The sequence below is a fragment of the Corvus moneduloides genome, chromosome 2, assembly GCF_009650955.1.
Source record: "Corvus moneduloides isolate bCorMon1 chromosome 2, bCorMon1.pri, whole genome shotgun sequence".
NCBI lineage: Eukaryota > Metazoa > Chordata > Aves > Passeriformes > Corvidae > Corvus > Corvus moneduloides.
Genome location: NC_045477.1, coordinates 68,790,947 through 68,815,442, shown reverse-complemented (window position 1 = coordinate 68,815,442; position 24,496 = coordinate 68,790,947). Strand labels below are relative to the sequence as shown.

The following is a 24,496-nucleotide window of genomic DNA, read 5'->3' as shown; positions in this document are numbered from 1 at the left end:
TCCTCCTACCCAAAATGAGGGTTAGCTGCCAAGAATACATGTGGTCCCCTCCAAAAAGATAAGACCAATCTGAACCCATTTACGGGGAGAAAGAAGGAACAGAGACACTCCCACTGATAGAAAGGAATGTGCCAGTGACAAATGCTCCCTGCCCAGTGCCAAACCCATCCCTTGGTGATGAATACTTCAGAAATCCCAACAGCTGCCAACTCTGTTTTCTGTCCCTTCCTCTGAACTACAGATCTCACAAACACAGGACTTGAAGAGATTGCTGTTTAAAAAGAAGTATTGGTGTCCTCCCTTGGAGCTTCCATCCATCAAGGCAGCAGTCACACCTCCAAGATGCCCTTTGAAGGACTTGGAAGAGCCATACCCTGGCCTGGGAGCTGGAGCAGATCAGCAGACTGCAGAAAAGCCCACTCCCCAGCTCCTTGCCGAGCTCCTGGCTCTCCAGCCCTACACTGACCAGCTTCACTTACGATTCTGAGGAAGATGTTGGAGGATTTGAAGGGCTCCTGCACCCCCGCCGGGTATTGCTGCGCAGGAGATGAGTGCTGCCTGTCCAACTAGCAGCAGGCTTGTGCTAAATTTCAACCTCTTTGGCCACCTACTCAGCTGCTATTAATATTGCTGTTATCGTATTTCACTGAATTCCCACATGCTGCTGAGAATAGAAAGGCTCCAATGGAAGATGTGGTTGCTGCATGGGTACAGAAACATGAGGACATTCCTCCAGCACTTGGATTCTTAGCAAATCGATATTCAACCCTGAGAGCCACAGTTGAGAATGCTGGAAATAAACCAGCCAGGCTATGGCTGCAGAGTTAGAGAACAGCTTTTGGAAACACACCTTTCTATTTGACTATAAAAAGCACATACGTTTTCCATAGCAACACATCCACTGAACCCAATGCCACTCACATCATAACAGCACAGAGAGTCAGGTATAAAATGACAGCAGAAGGCATTTCTCCGTGCCCCTACAGAACCCCTGGCTGACAGCAAGGAGCTCCATGGGCCCTGATGAATGAGCAGCCTGTCTCCACCCCGCACCCCTGCCTACTAATGCTGAGGGGTGGAGGAGAGATGCTCAAGAAGGGAAAGGCAGAGAGGGAACAGAGCCAGCCAACACCCTCCCTGGGAACACATCACCATCCATGGCTTCAGAGCCTGTCTTCTCCCACTGCCTCTTGAACACGGTGCTTCCTTGCTGATCTCACCCATTATGCCTCCATGCCATTCTGAAATCTCTTATCAAAACAAAAACAGGCCCTTCTAGAAAAGTGCATCAACCCTGGCAAGTCACCAGACTGTAACATTATCCATTTCCTCACACTCTTTTCCGACCCCTCCCTGGGTGGTCTATCTCTGCCAGCTTCCTCATGTTCCAGTCTAATCTAGAGGTTCTCCCAAAGAGAAAACTAGCATCCTGTAGGGAAGAAGGCACGCCTGTCAAATAAAAATTAAAAATAAACCCCCCAGAAGAACAAGCAGAAGAGCCTTGATGATAACCTGAGCACTCCTTGGCTCTTGTCTGAGGGGTGAGGAGGGCAAGTGGTATGGAACACTCCCTGCAAGCTGTTGCTGCAACAAAAATGAGGCTGATAGGATCCTGCATCTTCCTGTTCAAATATTAATCTCTATTAAAGAAAATTAAAGTTGGCCTGGATGATCTCTGAGGCCTTTTCCAAAATAAATGGTTCTAAAATTTATAATAATTAATGTAGATTTGTTGATTTGTCCCTTTTTGTGTCTTTTTCTTCCTCCATTCCTAACTCCCTCTAAAAACTCAGCAGCTTCACTAATTACAGGCAATTAAACTGTGTATCTCGTTTTCCAGGACAAAACTAGAATGCTTCCCCAACGTGTACTGGGTACTTTCATTTCCAGATCTAGACTGACACCTACAGAAAAATAAACAGCAGGCATTTTATTTCTGAAATCTACTCACATGTGTCACATGCCATACACTTTGGCCAAGAAGCATAAGAACACCCACTGACTTTTATGAGAAAAGATGGACTCTCTGCACAAAGTACTAGAAGTTGTGCAGCTGACTCTCAGCTCACACAGTGTGTTAAAGAGTTCTCAAACCACTTTGTTCATGCTCAAGAGGACTTTTTAATTTCAGAGGTGAAATTAATTCCTTCTCAAGAAAAATAAGCACTTTCATACACACAGTATTTTAGAAAAATTGATAGATAGCTATAATATCAGTACTTACATATGCGATAGGTTTTTATATCTTCCCAAGTTTTGCTATTTAAAATTTGGAAGTATATGATTTTGTTGAATCTCTCCTTTTATCTCACTGCTGCCTTTTTTCTTTTCTAAAAACCTGTACATATTTCAGTTGACCTTTGCACAATGATTACATTAAATGTTACCCCCTTCTACCATTTTCCTTCCTGGTACCTCAAGAATCAACACACTTGAGCTCAGCCTGTTGATCATCAGGATCACTATCTACATTAACTTCTCTTGCATTTAGTTTTAAAGATCCTTGACTTTCATTCCCCCACACAAATATAGACCATATTGTATAAATTTTGTAGATTAATTTGAAGAGAAGTCAAGATGGGGAACATACAGTTTTTCTAACAATCTTTCCAAAACAAATAGTTGGTAAATCTGGGGAGTCGCTGAAAAATAAGTATCAAATTAGACAATTAAGTGAAATCAAGTAAGTTTTTAGAAATATATTCAAAATCACAAAAAACTGCAGCTGGTAGCTTGCTCAAAAATAGTTCAAGAGCATTATTAAAAAAAAAAAAAGTATAAAGTCTATTATTTGCTTCAGCTAAGCTGCAGCAACCATGGCAACTCACAGCATTTTTTTTCAAGACATGACCAAAACTCATTTTCTCTACTGCTCAATGCCTCTTTGCCATTATTAAGTATTTCCAAAACCATTGTCTTCTTTACTCCCAACTCTCACACCTAACTGGAATATTCCAACATCCCCTCTTTCCACACACACATACCAGAGGTAATTTTTTAGAATAGCCCTCAATACTGACCCCATTAATTCCCACCAAGCCTTGATGAGACACGTCTGCACAAACTCCAGGTATGGATAAAAAAGTTACTGCAAGGTAAGTTAGGGTAAAAAGTTTTCCATCTACCAACTACTTCTAACAACTGCCTATGTGCACACTCTTACACTCAACCCCCAGGATTAACACAGTTGCTCAATTTGGATAAAGCATTCAGAGGTGGTCCCTTGGGAAGAGCCAGGATTTGGCAGGTTATACAACATTGCTTACTCAGAGAGAAATATTTTTTATAGCCTCTCTATACAGGGAGGACAAAAAACCACCCCAATGACCTCCTTCGTTCAGTCTCCTCCCTTAGTCCATGTCCAGGGAAAGATCCAGTAGATGTAATCCTTTGTTGTCCTCGTGTCAAGCAAACAGGCAGTGATGCATAAGTGCTTCGTGTAAAAGCAAAACTGTTTAGCACAACTTACAACACCAAAAGCAAGGTTTACTCAGTTCTCAGGGTATGCAAAAAAAAACCCCCCAGAACCCAAGTCTCTGCTACATAATATTTATCAGATACTTGGCAATGAACTTGTCCTCTGATGAAGAAAAAAAGATGACTGACAGTAACTTGTACTGGGTATTGCTATGTTCGCACTTATCCTAACATCCAGTTTCACCAGTCCAAATAGACATCTGCTCAGCTGCTGTTGTTATAACACATACTCAGAGAACAATTCAGCACAGAGGTGACTCAGAGTTACCAGCAGAAGCTACAGATGCCCTATTCTTGGCCCATAAAAGTAATCCAGGATTCAGTCCACTCCAATCATCCTCTCCTCAGGACAGCCAAGACCCATAAATGCCAGGTATATGCATGAGGGATAGTTATATCTTCTGGAGAAGAAGCAGACCCCCTGAATTTTGGGGATACATGGAATTTACAGCACCTGGGAATCACTTCACAGATTTCCGATGGCTCATTTTTTCCTCTAGAGCAATTCCAATGTAGTGCTGGCCAATTGTTGCACAGGAGGACAGAGAATAGGGGCAGTCTATAGGCCAGATCCTCTTTTCATTCAAAACTTCTGTTTTAGTGTTAAAGAACAAATACTTTTTGTTTTGCAGTTTAAAGGCAGATTACTAAAAGCACAGATTTTGGAGCTAGGACTTTGAAAAAAAAAATTAGATTTAGAGATTTAGATTCTGATAGACAGAGCGAAGACAAAGAAATGGAGGCAGAAGGTAAGAACAGCTTAGTCCATGATAAAGATTTTGGAAACAAGTTGAAGTAACACTGCATTTGTCCTTAAGTAGAAGTAAATCACTACTGCATGACTGAATCATTTTGTTTAGTCTCCACACTTCGGACTAAAAGCTTTAAAGAACTACTGGGTTTTTTCTCAGTAATATTCTGGCAAAATATTTCACGAGCAAATAAGAAGCACTGAGAAAGATTATAATGCTTCCTTTTTGGAATTTTGCCGTATTTTCTCTGTGTTTCTTTGTGTTACCCTAGCAACACAGAGCACAACATCATCACTCATCGCACAGAGCACAGGAGTATGAAACACAGACTGAGCCTGACTTCTCCCTGTTAAAGTCGGTTCTCTATTAACTTAAGGGATCAAATATGTCCAAAAGGAATGAGATATGCAGATACAACTGAACTTTATTATTTCCTATGTTTCTTAATCTGCCTGCATTTGTAAAAACATATTTAGAGCCAGGAAATAGCTCCTCAAATAATGCAAAGTCGAATATTAATCTGTGCAAGGTTAACAGAAAAGAATACTGAAAGAAGATGTATTCCCTTGAACCAGCTCTCCCAGAAGACATGGTGAGAAGCAGCAGCACAATTTAAACCAAAAACAGGATACAAAAATCAAGTAGAATTCACCAAGTGTAGTACAATTAAGGAAAAATGTGCCCTTTTGTTTTAGGGAACAGACAAGATCTAAGACAAGTATATATAATTTTCCATATTTCCTGCAATTCTCACTTCCCATCCTCAGCTCCTGCAACATCCACAAGTAAGGGAGTTCCTTAAGGATTCAGCTATTCTGATTCAGGTTTCTTATGGCTTCAGGTTTATTTCTATAACATTCGAAATATCTAAATTCAATTTGTTGCTATCAATAATACTGGATAAATATTACTTTTTTCAATTAGCTTTTTTGGGGTGAAAAACAATTTTTCCACCCCAAAAGAAAACAGTGATTTAAGGCTACTTGGAGCAGCTAAGTCAGAGGGTATTTTTAAACGTTTGCTCAAAACATTAAGGTTTTTGGGCCAGGTTTTCTGGCCAAGTTTTTAATGTTGGAAAAATGAATGCTTCTTTACTGTAAAGTGAGAGAATGGGTAAAAGTCCAAATACTTGCCGTGCCAGAATGTTAGAAAACTTGTGTGGGAGGCAAAAAAAAAAGAGGGGTGGGGGGAGGAGAAAAGTTGAGCTAGTCTGACCATATACCTCTGAAGTTGGAGAGTTTAATTCATTCTGAGCATCCCAACTGAAACCAAATGTGCTATTAGTCACTCAGGAGTTTCTGTTATAAAGTTAGAGGAGTCTGAGAATAAAAACTTGAAGAAAATTAATGATATGGGAAAACAATCCTAGCCAGGGAACTACAGATGATCTCACACCTCTCTTTCACCAGTACTCATGAAGTATGTAATTTGTACCACAAAACTGATGACTGAGGGAAAAAAAAAGCTTAATACACCAATTAAGACATCACCAAAACTCTCCAACAAGCTATTACAACTAAGTCTGCTGGTAGGGAATGAGTGGAACAAAATGATCCAATTCTGCTCCAAGTGAGGCCATGGCAATATTCCCAACATCTTTAATGAGTGCATGAGTAAATGCTAAATTAGGAACCTTCCTTCTCACGAGAAAGAAGATACTACATGCATCAAGTCTTGGGAATTACAGTTAGCCATCTGCAGAATTTCACCAGCTGTACAGCCAGATGAAGCACTGGAGAAGGGCTCCTTAAGAACACACATGGTGGTTTGTAAGCTATCCTTCCCTGAAGTCAATCAAACCACAGAGCCAAAATAACACAAACCCTCAGGCTCTTGACGGGATTATTCTACAAATTCTTTGTCCAACAATCCTCACGACTTCTACAAGAAAAATAGGCACTCTTTTTCACCAAGAAAAGATTAACAAAAACCTTGAGACTCTCATCTAGGAACCCACAGCTTTTGAAAACTAAGTGTGTCTCAAAACCCCTATGAACGAGAATCATTATTGCATTTAATCATTGCAAATTTATCAAACTAATGGTTAAACTGAAAAGTATGTCAATGGCACCAGTTTACTACAACTGCAGCTTGCCATGGGACAGTATGCATGCTGCATTAGCAACTGCTACATCCAGACCTGCTACCTTGGAATTGTCTATGGAAGTATTCCTTTTGATCTCAAGTTTTTGGCCCTTTTTTATTCAGAAATCCCAACAGCAACAGTGCTGTCACTATATTCATAGTTTTACAATTCAGTGAAAAGCCAAGACTTTACCATCATCCTGCAATTAAGACTGATAATCTAGACAAGATGAAAAATTAAAAGGCAGTTCAATAAAATTAATGGGATGTTTCTCCTCTTGATTAGACTTAATTCTACCTGAAACAAACTACAATTGCAGAAAAATAACACAAAAAGTCATCTCAGTGGTCTCATCACCAACGTGCATCTTGCAACAGTGAGACAGAATAATTACCAAGATCTCCCCTCCTTTTCACCTCCAGGCTAACAGAGCTACAAGAAGAAATTAACTCATTGTGGTGGAGGAATACCCAATAGTATCCTCCAATGAGGACAGGATACAGCAGTCTCTGCTGATGGCTTAGGAATAGGTTGCCAAATTGCAGCAAAACCCAGCTATTCCTTGACAGGAAGCTAACCACTAGAAAGTACAGGAGAAAGGAGCAGGACGAGCATACCTTCACCCTTTGACCCACAGATAGTACACATGGATGATAAGCTTGAGCATTATCATCAAGTTTGGTTGTCAGACTGCAAACTGTTGACCACATTATCCACACAACACTGAAAGCATCTTGAGATAGGCTACCACTTGCTTACTGCACGAAGTTAGACAGGTGGAAAAGGCCATGAAAACATAGCTGGAGTGCTCTTAATATATTATCCTCTCTCCATTTCAATGTAGATGCAGTTAGTGGTCCACTTAACCTGCTACAGTAATATATTTTAAAATAAATTTAATAGAAATCCCTTTTGCAGATTTTTTTTTAGCAAGTGAAGGTACAAAGACATACAACAATCTTCGTCATCAAGGAAATGCATTTATGGCAGAGTAGGACAGTGCACAGGTTTCCTAAGATACTCAAAAAATAGCTTATACTGCAGTGAAAGTTATGCAAGCATCATCTTTAGTGATGGAAATAAGTACTATCAAAAGCAGTTCACGATATAACAAACCAGCCATCTGTTGGACACTAAATTATTGAGAGACGCTGATTCAGAACTGCTCCAATAGTCAGATATTTACTGCTCAAAGAGAAAGAAGATAAATATGAAGCCTTCTGCCCCACTGCACTGAAAGCTCTTCCCTTAGAAAACAGCATATTGAATACATGTGAAATATGCACCCCAAGTTTTTTTCAGCTAGGAAAAAATCTGTGGAAGCTTCTGCTAGGAAAAAAAAATTCAAAACTGTTGCATGAACTCCAGACAGAATGTCAAACATGTAATTACTTGAAATATTATTAAAAGTAACATAGTTATTACTTAAGGCCCTGAAGGAAAAACCCTGACACAGGATAGGTACGCAGGTAAATATATTTGAACTTTTTTTTGCATAATAAAGTTACCAACAAAAACCATGTAATCCTTCAAAAAGCAAAGCCACCAGGAAAAGAATAATAAAATAAAAGCACAGAGATGTCATTCTTTGCAAAGATGAAAAAATGAACTCTCATCTCATATGCACTCCCAAATTCCTTCTCCTTTTAAGCAGTGACATTGAAATTGATGAATGCTGATAGCATAGAAATCAACAGATTGGATGTGAAGTAAACAGGCCATTTAAAATACATAAATGCACATTTAAATTAAGTCTGTGCTGATTTTCAATTTGTAAAATCTCATATGCACTCATTTTGAGTGTCATACCAATTCCCCTCAAAAATAAGTTCACTAACACACTCATGATTACAGAGCAACTTACAGAAATAAAAATTGTTTTTAAATTCTACTTCCTTCATAAAGGCTTTTATTTTTGCTAATTTTAGCTTGCATAGAGTATCCTGTGTTTCATGGGTAAAAGCAAGGCTTGCCAAAGTTCTTTCACAAGTTGAAGACTGGCCAGGGAGAACCACTAGTGGTAATACAGCTTTAGTCAAAACAAAAAGCAATTCTCTATGAAAAATTAGACATATAATTATCCAGTGAACACAATATCACACTATTTACTCTCTTAGGTAATTATTAATTTTATTGCAGGCACAAAGATCAGAATTGACTGCAACCTGTTTATTTAATGAGACAACTTTTGCTGCCCTCTCTCTTCTAAAACTGTTAAGTTGACCATCTATACCCAGTTTGTCTCTTCTCTTTGTTCCTGTATCTTGCTGTGTTGGCCATCACTTTAATAAGAGTCACACACTTTCAAATTCAGGCCATAAGCTAATCTCTCCTGTATCCTCTACCACTAGGGAAAGTACAAAGTAATGTTTTCTAAGAATTACTAATTATTTTTTTGTACATAAGGATTGGGACATTACACACTTTAATAAGCAAATGCATGGAAGCCTATACAGCTACCTTTTGTAATACCACTAAAGACTAACCTTTCATAACTGTCATCTGCTTTCTACTTCAAAGTGTGCACTCTTTGAAGCTGACCCGGTGTTGCTGTTTGTTTTGCGAGTTGCCTGGCAGAGACATCTGAGCAATAGAGAATGAAAACAGTGGGAAAGCATCTTTACCAGGTATCCCAAATTAGCTGAAGAGTTATCAGAGGGCTATTCCAAATAGCAGCGGTGGCACACAGACTACCTATAACCTAGAAGGAACTAGAAACCAAACAGATGCTACCTCCTCTTCATTTACAGTAAAAGCAGATTATGGAGTTTTTTACTGGCAAAGTAAAAAAAAAAAAAAATTAAAAATCTCAATACACTAGTTTTGAAACTGAAAGGAATATTCATAATTTAAAATTGCATCAACAAAGAAATCACATTACCAAGAGTTGAAGCAACCTGAACTAATTAGCTGGAGTACTCTCTCACGGGTGAAGGTAGGAAAAAACCTCCAAAGTTTAGTAGTTTTCTTCCACTGTGTTCACTTCTGCTTACTTTAGCTTTTAAGGAGGACAATCTCTCCTGTGACTACAGATGCACAAATAACAGTAACATGTTCCATTAAATGTTGAATGCCAAAACCTACATGCAATAAAGCTTGACCAAACAGTTTCTAGGAGCTTGAACATATTTGCTTTCCTGACAAAAATTCTGCAAACAAAAGCTCCTTCTATAAGTAATGTACACGTGCCTTCGGTATATGTCCATCAAAAAGATTCCTGCCCTGGGAGATAAGCAAGCTTCTTCTCTCTCTCACTCTTTCCCCCTCTGACTGATCAGACAGTAATAAGTCATTTTTAAATTACGGTAACCACACAAACACATTCTTGGGCAACAGGTGACAAGAAGAAATTTCCAGTTCACTGTTTCTCCATCTCTCCTGAATCCTATTTAAGATATAATCATAGAATTGTTTAGGTTGAAAAAGACCTTTAAGATCATTGAGTCTGACCATTAACTCAGCACTGCTAAGCTCACCACTAAACCATGTGCCCAAGTGCCGCATCTACAAGTCTCGTAAGTATCTCCAGGGATGGTGACTCTACCACTGCCCTGGACAGCCTGTTCCAATGCTTCGCAAGTGTTTAACTGAAGAAAATTTTCCTAATACCCAACTCTAAACTGCACAATTGATTGGCCATTTAGCACAATTTGAGGCCATTTCTTCTTAGCCTTAGTCACTTGTTACTTTGGAGAAGAGGCTGACCCCCACCTGGCTACAACTTTCTTTCAGGTAGTTGTGGAGAACCATAAGGTCCCTCCTGAGCCTCCTCTTCACCAGGCTAAACAATTCCAGCTCCCTCAGCTGCTCCTCATCAGACTTGTGCTCCAGACCCTTCACCAGGCTTTGTTGCCCTTGTCTGGGCACACTCCAGCACCTCAATGTCTGTCTCGTAGTGAGGAGCCCAAAACTGAGCACAGGATTTAAAATGGCCTCACCAGTGCTTAGTACAGGGGGACAATCACTGCCTGGCCCTGCTGGCCACACTCTTGCTGGTACAGGCCAGGATGTCATTGGCCTTCTTGGCCACCTGAGCACATGCTGGCTCATGTTCAGCTGGCTGTCAACCAGCACCCCCAGGTCCTTTTCCGCTGGGCGGCTTTCCAGCCACTCTTCCCTAGCATTGAATGTTGAGACCCAAGAGCAGGACCTGGCACTTCACCTTGTTGAACCTCATCCAGCTGGCCTCAGCCCATCCATCCAGCCCGTCCAGATGCCTCTGTAGAGCCTTTCTGCCCTCCACAGATCAATGCTCCCACCCAGCTTGGTGTCATCTGCAGACTGAGGGTGCAACTTCCCTTTTTCCCACTTGTCTGACCTTTCACTGCAATGCCCCATTGTCTAAATACTTTCTGAGAAAACCAAGTACGAGTCCTTCATTGCAGCTTTTCTCCTGATAAAACTCATGCTGTCCATTAAAGGAAGGAAGTTTAACAAGCAACTTCAGCAGACACCTGACAAAGCACAAGCACGGAGCACCTGCCTTAGTCCTCTTGGGCTGGCAGCCTTGTGCATACTGAGAGCAGCTGCTGGGCACTCATTGCTCACATGGTACCCAAGCAAGCAAAACTCAGGCATGCAGATTTGTGCTGTTCAGTGCCACCATTCCCTGGATTTGTAGATTTAAATCTTATCCTAGCAATGAAAAAAAATACTGAACAAAAAATAGAAGTAATTTACAAATGCAGTCACGTCATTTAGGTCATGATCCCAATGCCAGACTGACTACATACCTGGATAATTAGGGATTTCTGTACAAGTTATTTATCAAACTAGCTTGTTGAATACATTCACAAATTATTCAAGCAGTATTAGAGAAAATGGAATTAAACTAAGGATTTTGTTTACAGCCCAAAGAGGAAAATGTTTCAGAAAGACAAAATGTTGTTTATAAAAAGAAAATTATCATCTTGCAAGAGATTCTGTTCCTCTTGAAGGAATAAAAATATCACAATGAAATGGCAAATACTACTAAACCACCAGCACTGGCTGACTTTTGTATGATTTCTCAACAGCAGCCAACATTCAATACCAGAGGTGAGCTCAGATTTCAAAGAATAAAATGTTCTGCACAGAGAGAGAGAGGGTTTTGCAGGACAAGCACAGCAGAGGAGTATCATTACCAAAGCATCTTATTCTGTGCTTATTCAACCTGTGTGGGTGTGCCTTCAACATAACCATCTGATGTGTGATTTTACAGTTACACTTCCCATACCAAAATCAGTAACAAAACCTCTTAAATTAACTGATCTTTTGAGAGCAAAAGTAGCTTTTAAGTAACGATGCTGAATATAGCATAGGCAAATATATGTACCATCTTTTTTCAAGAGACTTTCAGCATTTCTTATTCACTATTCTTCTGAAGCTTTTCATGAAATTTCCAATGGCTTAATGAAAAACTATCATATGTTAAATTGCTAATAATGATAACAATTTTTCCCTGTGATTGCACAACCTGGTTACGTATAGAAATAGTCAGATACTGGTCTGGATTAAGATACCTATGATGATTTTATTAATCTTTTCAGAGAGCTGTACATACAGTGTTCCACATTTGCTAAAGCTTAAAAATGGCAGATTGCTTGATTGATTTATCAAATCAAATTACTTGCTTCCATAAGATTTGTGTTTGATTTTTTCCTTAATTTTGCTTCTTGGAGTTTTTCATAGAGGTACAGAAGTTAAAAGCAGCTTTTACTGTATGCAGCCTTTTCAAAACCACACACAGGAACATCCACATGGGGCCAGATCAAAAACCAAGCGGCTGCCTAAGGAAGAGTAAAAATAGAGCAGGAAAGATGCTTCTCCTTTGTGGACTCTCCAAGCTAGATGTGGTTTCTACATACTAAGCAACCCTTAAAAGATTTCCCTTCTTTAAACTTCTCCACTATCCCTTGAACGCAGGTAAACTTTTATCATCCACAGCACTGGTTGGCAAGGAAGCCTACTGCCCCTTGCTTTGGTTCATTGACTATTCATGTAACATGGCATGCAGTGACCAGTTGAATCACTTGTCCATGTCATCTGCTAGGGGGTTTTTGTTTGTTTCTTTGTTTTAAGCTTGCTTATTTGTCCCGCTCTCCCCTTTGTCCATCATCTCTCTTTCAGGCTCAGGACTCTCAGTGGGTCTAACTAAACCTGAAGGGGAAGCTATTACTACTTTTAGTCAGAGAGATGCCATGAGGATGAAGATATTCCAGTTCCATAGATCTGCTTTTGGGGGAGTTTGCAGAAGTGAGAAAGTGACAAAAGGGAAAATGATCCAAGTCCAAAGCTTCATATGGTATTACACCACCAGCAAATACCAGATTAACCACAGCAGCACAGCACAGTGCTATTGTTTTTCCTATTCCTAGTACTTCTTTCTGGGGTCAGGTTGGGTCCTTTTCTTTTTTTGCTTGGTTGGTTGTACTTTTCTTTGTTTGGGTTTTTTTGACTAGCACTGAAAACTGAACAGATGCCTTCACAAAATTTCTGACCCCATTATCTCAGGCCTGAGCAGTATTAGCTATTCCAGAACTCATCATTTCATACACAAAATTGAAATTGTTCTGATTTTCCTGTTCTCAGTTAAGTAACCCGAATTTCTTTCTATTTTATACATAAAAAACCCCACAGTTTCTGAAAAAAAATAACCCAAAAACTACTACTAAAAGCTGTTTACAAGAGTAGTTAACACTGGTATATTTGGACAGATTAGGATTAGTTTGTGGAATTGTACAGTAATTCTCTAACTGCACAGTTCCATGCTCAAAATACATCACATCTTCAAGTCAAACCACACATAAATAAACTGTGCCTTCTGTTAACTCAGGCATTTTTAGCTAGTGCTTTACCCAGTACATCACTCACCCCCGAAAATTATCACAGTTGAGGGCATCTTACAACATCAGGTCACAGAGTTAAAAAGAATACATTACTGCATCATAAATCTGACAAGCGTATTTCAGTGGTTATTCACAGGGAACAAGTGGCTGTCTGTAATTTAATAGCCTTTGCAAGAGCAGAAGTATTTTGAACTTGGACTCCCTTTCCCCGCCCCAGTTAAATATTTTATCATATAACGCACTGGAATCCACGTCAGTTGATGCATATCTGTACATACTGGGTTCAAAGGTGTGTGCGTGTTTACATTTGCAGGACATTTTTTCTAGAAGGGAAAGGAAAGAGAAAATATCATCAGCATTAGTCAACCTTCTTACTCTAGTCCTAGAAACCAGCTGCAGCAGCTTTCAAAATTTTGTTTTCTGAGTCAGGTTCTGATACTACTCTCCCTCCCCAGGCAGATGGAATTGTAGGGAGGGGATACATACGCTGGAAGGCGGGGCTGTCAGGAGGACTGGCTCTGCCGGAACCTCATATGACATTCAATAAGCACAAAGTTCAAGTCCTGCCCCCTGGATGGACCTAATTCCTGTAGCTGCAGAGTGGGGTGGGGAAGTGGACCTGGCAGTCCTGCCGGGCCAAACCTCACCCAGGAGCCAATTCTGGCAACACTGGCCTACAGCACCCAGGGCTGTATGAAATAGTGCACGGCCGTGCAAAATGGAGCGTGGCCAGAAGGCTGACAGACCTCATTGCTCCCCCCTTCCTCAGCACTTTTTCTGCCACCTCTGTAATGCTGCTGTCTCCAGTTTGGTGTCTCAAGGTACAGGAAAGACATTGATAAACTGGAGCAAACTGAGTGGAGATCACCAGGACGGTCAGGGCTGGAGATCCTGAGCTTGATCACTCAGCTTGTTCAGTCTGGAGAACAGTTCTCCAAATGGGTTTTCTTTTGTTGTTGTGGGGGTTTTTCCTTTTGTTTCTTAAAACAACAGATCTCTATCATTTAAAAGAAACATGCCTTTGTGTGGTTAAGATTGGCTGCTACATAGGTCTCTTTATTTCCAACCCTCCGCCCCTTCTTATCATCTAACCATGTGGTGAGACATTATTTTATTTAACTGGTTTCAGTGACGACATGAAAACAACCCTGCAATCCTCTGGAAATGCAGTTTATAAGAATATTTGTTATTTCATTGCCAATTGCAGTCTGTAGCATTCACAGCAAAAAAAAAAAGGTATTAATGTCACTTTAAAGGATCCAATTAAGCAGTAATAATAATTAGAACTGAAATCTCTGAAAGCTCAGGAATAAAAATGGCGAAAACTAGGGTTTTGTATGAAGTAGGATCAAAAACTGTCAATACACTGTTCAGCTTTACTTTCTCTATTTACAGAGTATGGTTAACTGGCAAACTCCTGTATCCATGGAAAACTTCAAGAACTCAGCTTCCCCCACTATTTAAATATAGAAGATCTTCCTGTTGAGTTGTCTGCAGAAAAACTAACTGAACTTTAGCAATTTAGCAGTAAAATACAATTTAGAATAGTGAACTGGCATACATGTTTCTGTGTAATTGATATTAACTAACACGCGCTTATTCTAAGTCATTCAACTTCCAACATCAGACACAAACATTTTTTTTGTATGGAGGAAAAAAGAACCACCACCAAAAAATGCAGGCTTTCTCTTTACCTTCTTTTGTAAGGTACTCAGTGCTACTCATCAAAAATGTTGTCCTCACTCTCATACTTTTTTTATAAACTGCATTTAATCCTGGGAAGTTAGGGGATTAAAATTAATACAGGTATTTAAGAATTAGATGGATTCCCATGGGAATCCTAAAATGTTAGAGACACTTCTCTTAACACAAACAAACATTGAAAAAGCATTGTAAAAGCTTTCAGTAATAATGGTTTTGTAGCGCACCCCCCCAACAGAAAACAAGTTATTTTTTTAAAATGTAACAGGATAAAAAATGAGGACTTGGAACAAACCAACACCATTCAGCAGAAAGCTACTGCAAACTTCTTCAGCAAATCATTCACTTCTGTAGCAGAACTATCTGAATTCCAATATAAGGCTATGGATCTGTGTCACTAGAAATACATGAATTGCTCCTGATACAACTAACACATGCTAAATGTATTGTTTTTCCAAATTGTTCAAAATCCTCCTGTACACTTGTAGGTAGAGGTACAGAACTCCAGAGTACTTCATTCTTATAGCAGAATCATCTTCACAAAATAGGTGAATAGTAAAAGCAAACACTATCAAAAGTATAATCTCATAAAGGAAGTGTAAATTATTAACTGTTAAATTACTCAACAGCATGAGTGGTCTATCTCAAATATTATTCATAATGACCAGAAAATAAAGCAGACGTATTAAATAGCACCACGCCCAACACTTTATAGACTTTACACTGAAGAGTTGGAGGTAAATTTCGAGCAGGTATAGTCCAAAGTCTGGAACATATTTTATTGCCTACAATGTTTTTACTGGAATGATTTTCAGTTTATGCAGATTAGTGACATGAGCATGAATATTTTACACTTAAGCACATCAGTTCACAAGACTGAAAAAACCAATTTTTCCTTTATCTCTGCATAATTTTCCTAAATGCTAATAAAAGTAAAACATGTGAAATGACTGATCTTGAAATTAGTTATATCATTAAAAAAAAATAAATACAGCAATTTTGATATTTAGAATATGGCTATACCCAGGAAGCAAATACATTTCTTTGGCAATGCCCATAGCAAAAAGAGAATTTACACACTTACTAAGTTGTAGAAATAGTTCAAGAGTCAATCTGAAGTGAGGGTGCTGCACTTTTCCATTTCAAGGGAATGTCACTAGGAAACTTAGTGACCACAATAAAGGCCTGTTACAACCACATGTGTAAAAAATATTATTTCCCTGAATATAAATGGGGAAAAAGCTTTATCCATTGTCCTAATTAAATTTTGGTTAAACGGTTTCCATTTCAGTTTTCAAGACTCACAAAAAAAGCTGTCTCTTATTCGCTTCATCTCAGCTTGAATTCAAAGATAGTTTCTAAAATGCTGAAGCCTTTGGGATGATTGACTTTTCAGTCACATAGGTGTAAGCAAGAGAATTTACACAGGTACAAGTTTAAGTCCAATCATTTTCATACTTCGTGCACTGAAGCACTTGGCTTTCATCCAACTCACAACTTTCTATTCCACACAAAATAAAAAGGCAGGAAAGGGTGGTTCCATGTTGTGTGTTTGAGTGCTTTGGGTTGGTTTTTTTTTTAATTTTGAGCTCCAATTAGAAAATAAGTTTTTAACACATTAAAATGCATATTTCTTGGAAAAATCAGGACAGCAAATTCAGGTTCAGCTCCATCATACCCTCTTATTATAAGCATTAAATTCTTGAGCAAATAAAGATTTTAAGATGATATAGTAAGTAGGCAAATATATTAAATATGGAAGTAGACCATGAATTCAGAATTATCGACAGTAAACACCAGTTCTGAACTACTTGTCCGAAAATTGACCTGCATTCTCTCTCTTTCATAGTTGTCTTTTTGTTTTGATTGTTCGGGGTTTTGTTTGTTTGTTCTTTTATTTGTTTTGGGGGTTTTGGTTTTTTTTTTTTTTTTTCTAAGTAAAAGTTTTCAGGATATTTGACTTTGCCTCCTTTGAGCAAAATACGACAGTTGTTCCTGAAGGACAAAACAGGATACAAGTCCCAAAGGAGTGTCTCATCATCACGCCTCAAGCTTTCAGGCGGCCCAGTTGCCAAACGATTTAAAGAGTTGAGTGATACTAGTAAAGCAAACCTAAAAAATTCCTCCAAAGACTGAGATGTGGTATTGCTTTTACAATTAAAGCTCTCCAAAAAACAATTTCCAAGAGCCCTGACAACAGTTTTCCACTCAAAAAGATAATTTTTTCAGGAATTTCTATGTAGATTGCTTTCTTCAGTAGTCTGCCCAACAGTGTTAACACACATCCCATAGAACAGAAGTTTCACTTTGCCTTTGTTTACTCTGCAAAAGAAAGCACCCTGAGCAGGAAACACAAGTGGAATCAGGAAATGCAGCGTATTCCCCAGGACTAGACAGGAAGAACATTCAAGTCATAAGAAACATCAGTTACTGTTAAAAAAGAGTATTTTCTGATTCACTGTATATCTATACTATATATATCTGTATCTACTATATAATGAAATAGAATGCAGTTACTTCCTACCACAGAACCAGAAATTTGCTGAGGGGCTAAACTTGGCACTGGAAGAAGTTACACCTGCTTGCAGCTATCTGCTACTGTTTCACTCTTATTTTTAGGAATTGTATTAGACCTGCACAGTTAGTGGCTGCATCCAAAAGGCCAAATGAGGCAATTTCATCACTGAAAGGAAGCACTGGCAGTACTGTAACTTAAATTACAGCATAAAGACAGGTACTACAGGGCACTCTGTTTGGCTTAAGTCACTGCTAGAAGGCTTCCCTTCCTACAACCCCTAAAAGGAGATGGTTTCTTAATAAGAGACAAGAGTTGTGATATGCAAGGTAGTGATTCTGTACATATGCTTAAAATACTTAAGGTTGGTGTAACAGTTCACTCTTATATAATCAGAAGAACACCACATGAAATATACCCTGATCCAAATGGAACAACAGGTGCAGAATATGTGTTTACAGCCATATCACACAGCAACTATTTAATTTTCTCAGGCTTTATTTTGAGAGCATCTATTCTCTGAACAACTGTTTTTGGTGGTATTTTAAATTCAGAAAGTGTTATCTCTGAACTGAAATAGAGAGCCTGTCTCAAAAGCTCAGCTGAAATGCAGGAACACAAGGATGAATACAACATATAACAGTTGTTACTTCTCTCCGGTTGGCTTTAGTTATATAGAGCTTTATGTTACAGAAAGCATGGCATTTTAAGTTGTCCAGGACTGCTTTTTTGATTTAGAAAATAATAAAAAAAGGCTATGCTAAAGAAACATTAAATGGACTAAGTTAAAAACTACCCAAAATTTTGAAATGTCAGGGCCAAAATCAGAGCTCTGTTATTTCATCTCATGTATGCACTCAGCCCCACTTCAGCAAAACTTCTCCAACAGTGTTTTCTGTTTGCTTTATACAACTAACACATTACAAGATTGATAATGAATATGTAGAAAAAGTGCAGGCAAAAAGATGAAGGTCTTATCCAAATACCAAGTTCTGCAAGGTGATGAGATAGCTGAAAGTATCTTGGGAAATAATCACAGAATAGTTTGGGTTGGAAGGGACCTTAAAGATCATTTAGTTCCAACCCTTCTGCCATGGACAGGGACACTTTCCACACAGACCAGGTTGCTCAAAGCCCCATCCAACCTGGCCTCAAACACTTACAGGGATGGAGCATCCACAGCTTCACTGGAGAATCTAGTCCAGTGCCACACCACCCTCACAGTAAAGAATTTCCTCACAATATCTAAAACTAAACCCACCCTCTTTCAGTTTAAAACCATTACCCTTTGTCTTATTCTATGCATCTTTGTGACATCATCTTTCTTTTAGGCCCCTTTTAGGTGCTGGAAGGTCTCCTTGGAGCCTTCTCTTCTCCAGGCTGAACAACCCCAGCTCTCTCAGCCTGTCTTCATACGAGAGGTACTCCCTGTTCATCTTCATGGCCCTCCTCTGGAGTCACTCCAGCAGGTCCACATCCTTCCTATGGTGGGTGCCTCAGATCTGGACACAGTGCTCCAGGTGGGGCCTCAGTTTTTGAGTTTCATTCAGGACATAGTCTAAATATAACAATGTAGTAACAATATTAACAGAAGCCAAGTATTTTAATTTGCTCTATTATTGAAAAATGACATCAGTATGGTAAAACTTCAACATCAGAACTCAGGGGCTGTGGTAGCTTTAAAAACAGTTTGCTATTTAGGATATTGCAGTGAATTTTATTTTTTTCTCCTTAGTTTAATATTTTAATCGATTAAGCCACCATTGTTTGGATTTATTATTAGAATTTAATGAGATTCTTTAACTGGATACCTCGTTTTACAGACTTAAAATATTTTCATGTAGAAGAATTAATTTGCTTCAAAGACAAATTCGAGTTTACACGCTCAGTCTGAGTGTTCAGGCTGCCTCCTTTAAAATGCATAACTGGGATAACAAACTCCATCAGAACTGAAGTTTGGTGTCTGCCTATGTGAACTCTCCCTTTTAACTCCATGGTATGATTTTATTAAGAACCCTTCCACAGCTGGGAACAACTGGGTGTGTCACCCCTAAAGAGCTGGGTAAGGAAGTGCTTAACATTTTTAAATAGTAACCATGCTGACAACTGAGAGTCACTAAGCTTGTATTACATTCTTACTTTGACAGAACCAAAAAAGAATCAAATGAAGTATTAAGACAGTCTTGCATTAGTATAAATAAATTACAAAACCTTCACTAACTGCTGGATTTTAAAACAACATCTCCAATTAGAAATAATAAAATCGTAGGCCAAAAAAAATCAAATATACTGAAAGAACTGAAGAGGGACATATGCATTTACACAAATAACTAGCCACTGAACAAGAGATATGCATATGACTGGGTATGTGAGGAATAAGTCCATCTGGATGATCCTTCTTGGAACACATGACATATTGCTGTACTATACCACTAAGCAATAACTTCTGCAGATTTACAGAAAGACTGAGCTATAAATCTCAGACTTTAATCCACACTCCCATTTTCGCTGGCAGAAAAGAAACCATCCATGCCAGGACCATTTTTCCACACCACCCAACTACTAATCTTGCTGATCTGGCAAAGCATAAAGTTTGCAAGGCTTAGAGCAGCAACCAGTAATTTTAGCCAGCCTTTTTCACACAAACTTCTAAACAATAAAATTTTAAGGAGCTTTTTCTTTGCAAAAAAAATAATCACATAATCACTTGGAACTAAAGGTCTGGGTATGTAAGAGGATTCTTGAGTCTCCTGTCCCAGATTACTTCTAGTAATTATTGAGGAGGGTTTCACATCATGCCTGTGCATCATCTCAGTTGCAAGAGAAAACAAAATACAAGTGAAAGTTGTGGCCTGCTCACAAGATAGAAAAATTATTTTCTCAGAACAGATTCTGTTCATGAGGAACAGAGGGTCTTTACCTTAACTCAAGTGGCACAAGAACACTGCACCACATACAGCGTTTGGTATCTCTGAATGGCTTTGCGGTGGTGTTGATTAGACAGAGTGCTATCAGCAAAGGTACGGTGAAAGGCAGCAAGCATGCTCAGAAATAAAGCACAGGGAGAAAATAACTTTTCCTGCTGGGAAGGGAGCCTGCCCAGGTGGGACAGGATGGCAGTCCAAGATGCCAAAAGCCTGAGGGCATATGACATCCCACAAGGTAAAAAGAGGATACCACACAACTGCCAGGCAGCAGAGACAGGAGAGGCACATGGAACACAACTTCACAGAGCTCATCCACCTCAAAAGGTAAATGTGCTTCCTGAGGACCTTCCCAGCACCAGAGGAGTCAGATCAATTAAACAAGTGCGAGAGGGACAGAGATGCAACCTCCCAGATAGTGTGAAAGACTGGTTTTGCTCTTACATAAGATGACAACTCTCATGTCCTCCTTAGCAGCAGAAGCAGACCCACCCTTTTAATGGTACCTTCCTCTGACCAATTTTCCGTATCCAAGGCAAATCAAGCACCTTTGTCATACCTGACAGTCCATGCATGTGTCCTACCAGCACCCTATTCTCTGCCATCGCAGCCTGTTAAGCTGACTTTTCTAAGCACCAGTTTATTTAATCTATTTTGGGTAGATAAAAAAACATGTGCTAAGAGTGGTGCAACAGCAGAACACAGCAGTCCTCTTGTGGTGTCAAAATACACACTGCTTGAGGCACACGTTAGTGTTATCCCATACAATACCACAGGTGCTTTAAGATGTGGGCAATTAGCCTCAGGTGATATAGCAGCAAAATGCATTTGCTTAGGAATGTTAGAAATCCAAAAGTTAAATGAAATGTTTTAAATTGGTCAGCAGGTAAAATGTTTTCCTTTTTTGTGACAAGATATTATTTACTACTAATTATGAAACTAGAGTTAGCAGAGGATAACAAAAAAGCAAGACATCAAATAGTACCCCTTTTCTGAGAACTGGCATCCTACAAGTTTTGAAGACACTGGTAATTCCTCTTGAATGTATGAAATTATGTATTTCTATTAAATAATAAAAAGACACATCAGATAAAATTCCAGATCAGACAGCATTTCTCTCCTGACACACATATAAATCTGTCTGAAAATCCTCTGAGGAATAGTTTGTCCTCTGGGTAATCAAATTATTTCTATAATTAACTTCTCAATGGAGAGAGTTATTTTCGTGTAACTTATTTCCTTCATTTCTTGGAATAAAATTTCCCTCCCATCCCTCTCCAACCTCCTAAATACATCAAAAGGGCTCATATAGTTAGGACACCACTTTACAGCGTGCTCAGATAGAGAAGTTTTGAATTACTCTGTAAGCATTTAATACACACCGTGGGACTGTCATATGATATATAATGTGTGGAGAAGCAAACTCATACTGAAACAAATCACAAGAACCCAGTTGTATGGCTGGCAGCTCTTTTGACTCTAGCCCAGACCCCCTGCATTGCTGTCCATAAGAAGTACTCAATAGTTAAATCTGCTTTTTTGAAAAACACTAATTAAACCATTGCTGAGGGGGTACAATGTAAAACCCCTGTTGCCTCGTGACAACTTCAAATTCCAGCCTTACTCTCTGCTCATGGAGCCGGGAAGGGAACTGGCGGTGCTGAAAGGACCCAAAAAAGCCTCGGTTACAGATCCACTGGATGAATTTCATGGCTGACCTCATTTGGGTGCCGCGGTTTAACGTCGGGACGAGTTGGACAACGCACCTTGCACAACAGTTTGCTATCTCGACCTCCCTGGGGCTCCAGCTTGTCGCTACTGACGCCGTTGAACACCAGCTCCTGACCGCCTCCAACCCTTCCCAGCCATACCCTTGGAGCAAACCTCCACCAAAATAACTTTTGCTAGGGCTTTGTGGATAATTTAAGCACGGCAGAGGTTACCAGCCCTCAGGCTTTTGGCATGACGTAGGAACCAGCAGAGAGAATACCAACATCCTGGAAGGGTGCCAAGTCCCTAAACACCAGATTAGTGAGAAATTACGTTTCGGGTATGAGTCAAAGACTGGAAAATATATTGCCATCTCACGTATCAGACCTCAAAACAGTATGAACTTTCATTCTGAAACCAGGCAGAAAGCATGTCAACAGGCTACCACCTGATCCACCTACAAGAGATTTCTTTCTAATTAAAGCAGTTATATGACATTTCACACTTTTTTTTTTCCTTGTATTTACAGAGTTATTACTGTCTGTTCCTCTTTGATAAAACTGGTAATTTAAGACAGGAATCAATCCTTCACATTCAACTTGACAGGTTTCCAGAAAAACCCACAAAAGATTTTTTTTTTTTTTTTGAGACAATAAATTCACCTTTTGTCCCAATATAATAAAAACAGTTCATACTGTAACAAATCAAGATGCCCTTGGATGATTTTTGCCTTGGCTCATTTATTTTAAAACATCTGTCTATATAGTAAAGTTTCACCTTAATCTCTCAGAAAACTGGTGATAAAATTCTTATTAGGAGACACAGCAATCCTGAAATATGAAAATCCACTAATTATATTTCAGAACGAAGCCACTTCTATTTCACAGGAAAACTCCCACCTCCGTAAACATGCCAATTACCCTTTGTGCAATTCAGTACTTAATTTCCACTCACACACACACACACCCCTTGACAGGGGATGTGGCACTCAGAGACAAACATCTGATTAATATTTGGAGTGGCAAAACCAGCAGTCCTTAAGGAACACTGTACCTAAGCCTCAAATCCATTTGGGTAAATATCAGAAGTACCACAACAGCCTTTCAGATTTACATTGGTAATCACAAATCATAAAGAGAAGTGATGCTTTTGATATCATCTAACAATTTTTCTCTAAGTCTAAAATAAGCTGAACAGTTTCCATCTCATATTAAATGTTGTAAATATTCATTAACAGTTTGCTTGTAAGGCAAGTATTATTATAATAATATTTCATTTTTTAATTACATTTCTGCAAGTCTTGTATACTAGCTTTAACAAGGCTTCAACCCTCCCCACAGTATTCAGAACTGCTCGTACCAGATTAAAAGAAGAATTTTCCATAGGCAAACATTAAAAAAAAAAAAAAATAGACTGTGAAAGAGCTTAGAGGCAGAAGGAAAAGAAGAAAACAAAACCACAAAACTCACTTGACTGTAACTCGATTGGACAAATCCTGAAGATCTCCTGGGTGAAAAAGCTGAGCTTCTTTCAGTCCAATGTTCTCACACGCTTTCAGAAAAACATTTATATTATCCTGCAAAGAGAAGTAGAAAGCAGTTGCTCAGTTAAGAGCACTAAGCAGGTTTTGCAAGATGATTAGTGCGAGCCTTTAAATGTCAAAGTCCAGCTCACGTAAATAATACTGAAAAAGCAATCTTCTGGATCATAAACGCTGCTCGTTTCTCATGCACACAGGCAGGCTGGGCTGCGATCTCAGGGACTGAGGGGTATGTTAAAGATTACCTGGCATAAGGCAACAGTGAGCCAGTAGGCAGCAATCTCTACTTTGATGTCAGCTCTGCTCAGCAAACAAACGCCCTCTTCCTAGCTTTGCACGACAAGCCTCACCTCTTGCCTTTAAAAATAACTCCAGCTACTGACATTCACCACCCAGAAACTCTTGGCAGTGGGGGAAGAAGAGGAGGGACGCTCCGTTTCTATGCTCACAGACTGATGAGGGAATACTGCACCTGGAGTCTGGGTTTGGTTGCTGAGAAAAGCTCTGGAGAGACAGAAACCAAACTGTATTCAGAGCTGCTGCTGCCTCACTTGGGGGGGTTTCTCTCTTTCGAGTTCCTCCCCTTCCCACATCCACACCCCCACCTCCCCAACTTCACACCAATCTGTAACAAAATATAGGTGCAGCACCCACTCACTGCACCTGCTGCAGGATCGACTGACCCATGAGAGAAATGCTAAAAAAGAATAAATCTAATGATATATAGAGAGATTATACAACCTGTGATCTCTTTCCACTTCATAAACAGTGGGCAATAGGCAAGAAATTCCTTCTCGTTAAGGCGGAATGCTATCAACAACAAAAGAATGTGCCCTCTTGTGCACTTGCTTCCTTCAGCTGGGAGCCAAAGGAAAAGGTACATGAAGTTACTTAATTCATAAGCTACACACAGCCCTGTCATTAAGAGTTTGTAAGTCAAGGTGCTGGTATCAGTTTCACAGTA

General features: G+C 39.3%; 1 protein-coding gene across 17 annotated transcripts in view; it reads right to left on the bottom strand.

Annotated features, from left to right (window-relative positions):
* The window catches only part of LMO7 (LIM domain 7), a 132,027-nt gene that overhangs the window by 50,854 nt on the left and 56,677 nt on the right, over nucleotides 1-24,496 (bottom strand). For 14 of the 17 annotated variants that reach the window (XM_032099973.1, XM_032099969.1, XM_032099972.1 and 11 more), the window contains exon 4: nucleotides 23,462-23,568. In XM_032099973.1, the coding sequence (XP_031955864.1) occupies nucleotides 23,462-23,568 (107 nt within the window). Of the gene's footprint in view, nucleotides 1-479; nucleotides 525-23,461; nucleotides 23,569-23,666; nucleotides 23,748-23,777; nucleotides 23,987-24,496 lie in introns of those variants that run through there. The other 3 variants (XM_032099980.1, XM_032099982.1, XM_032099983.1) reach the window with 3 other exon arrangements.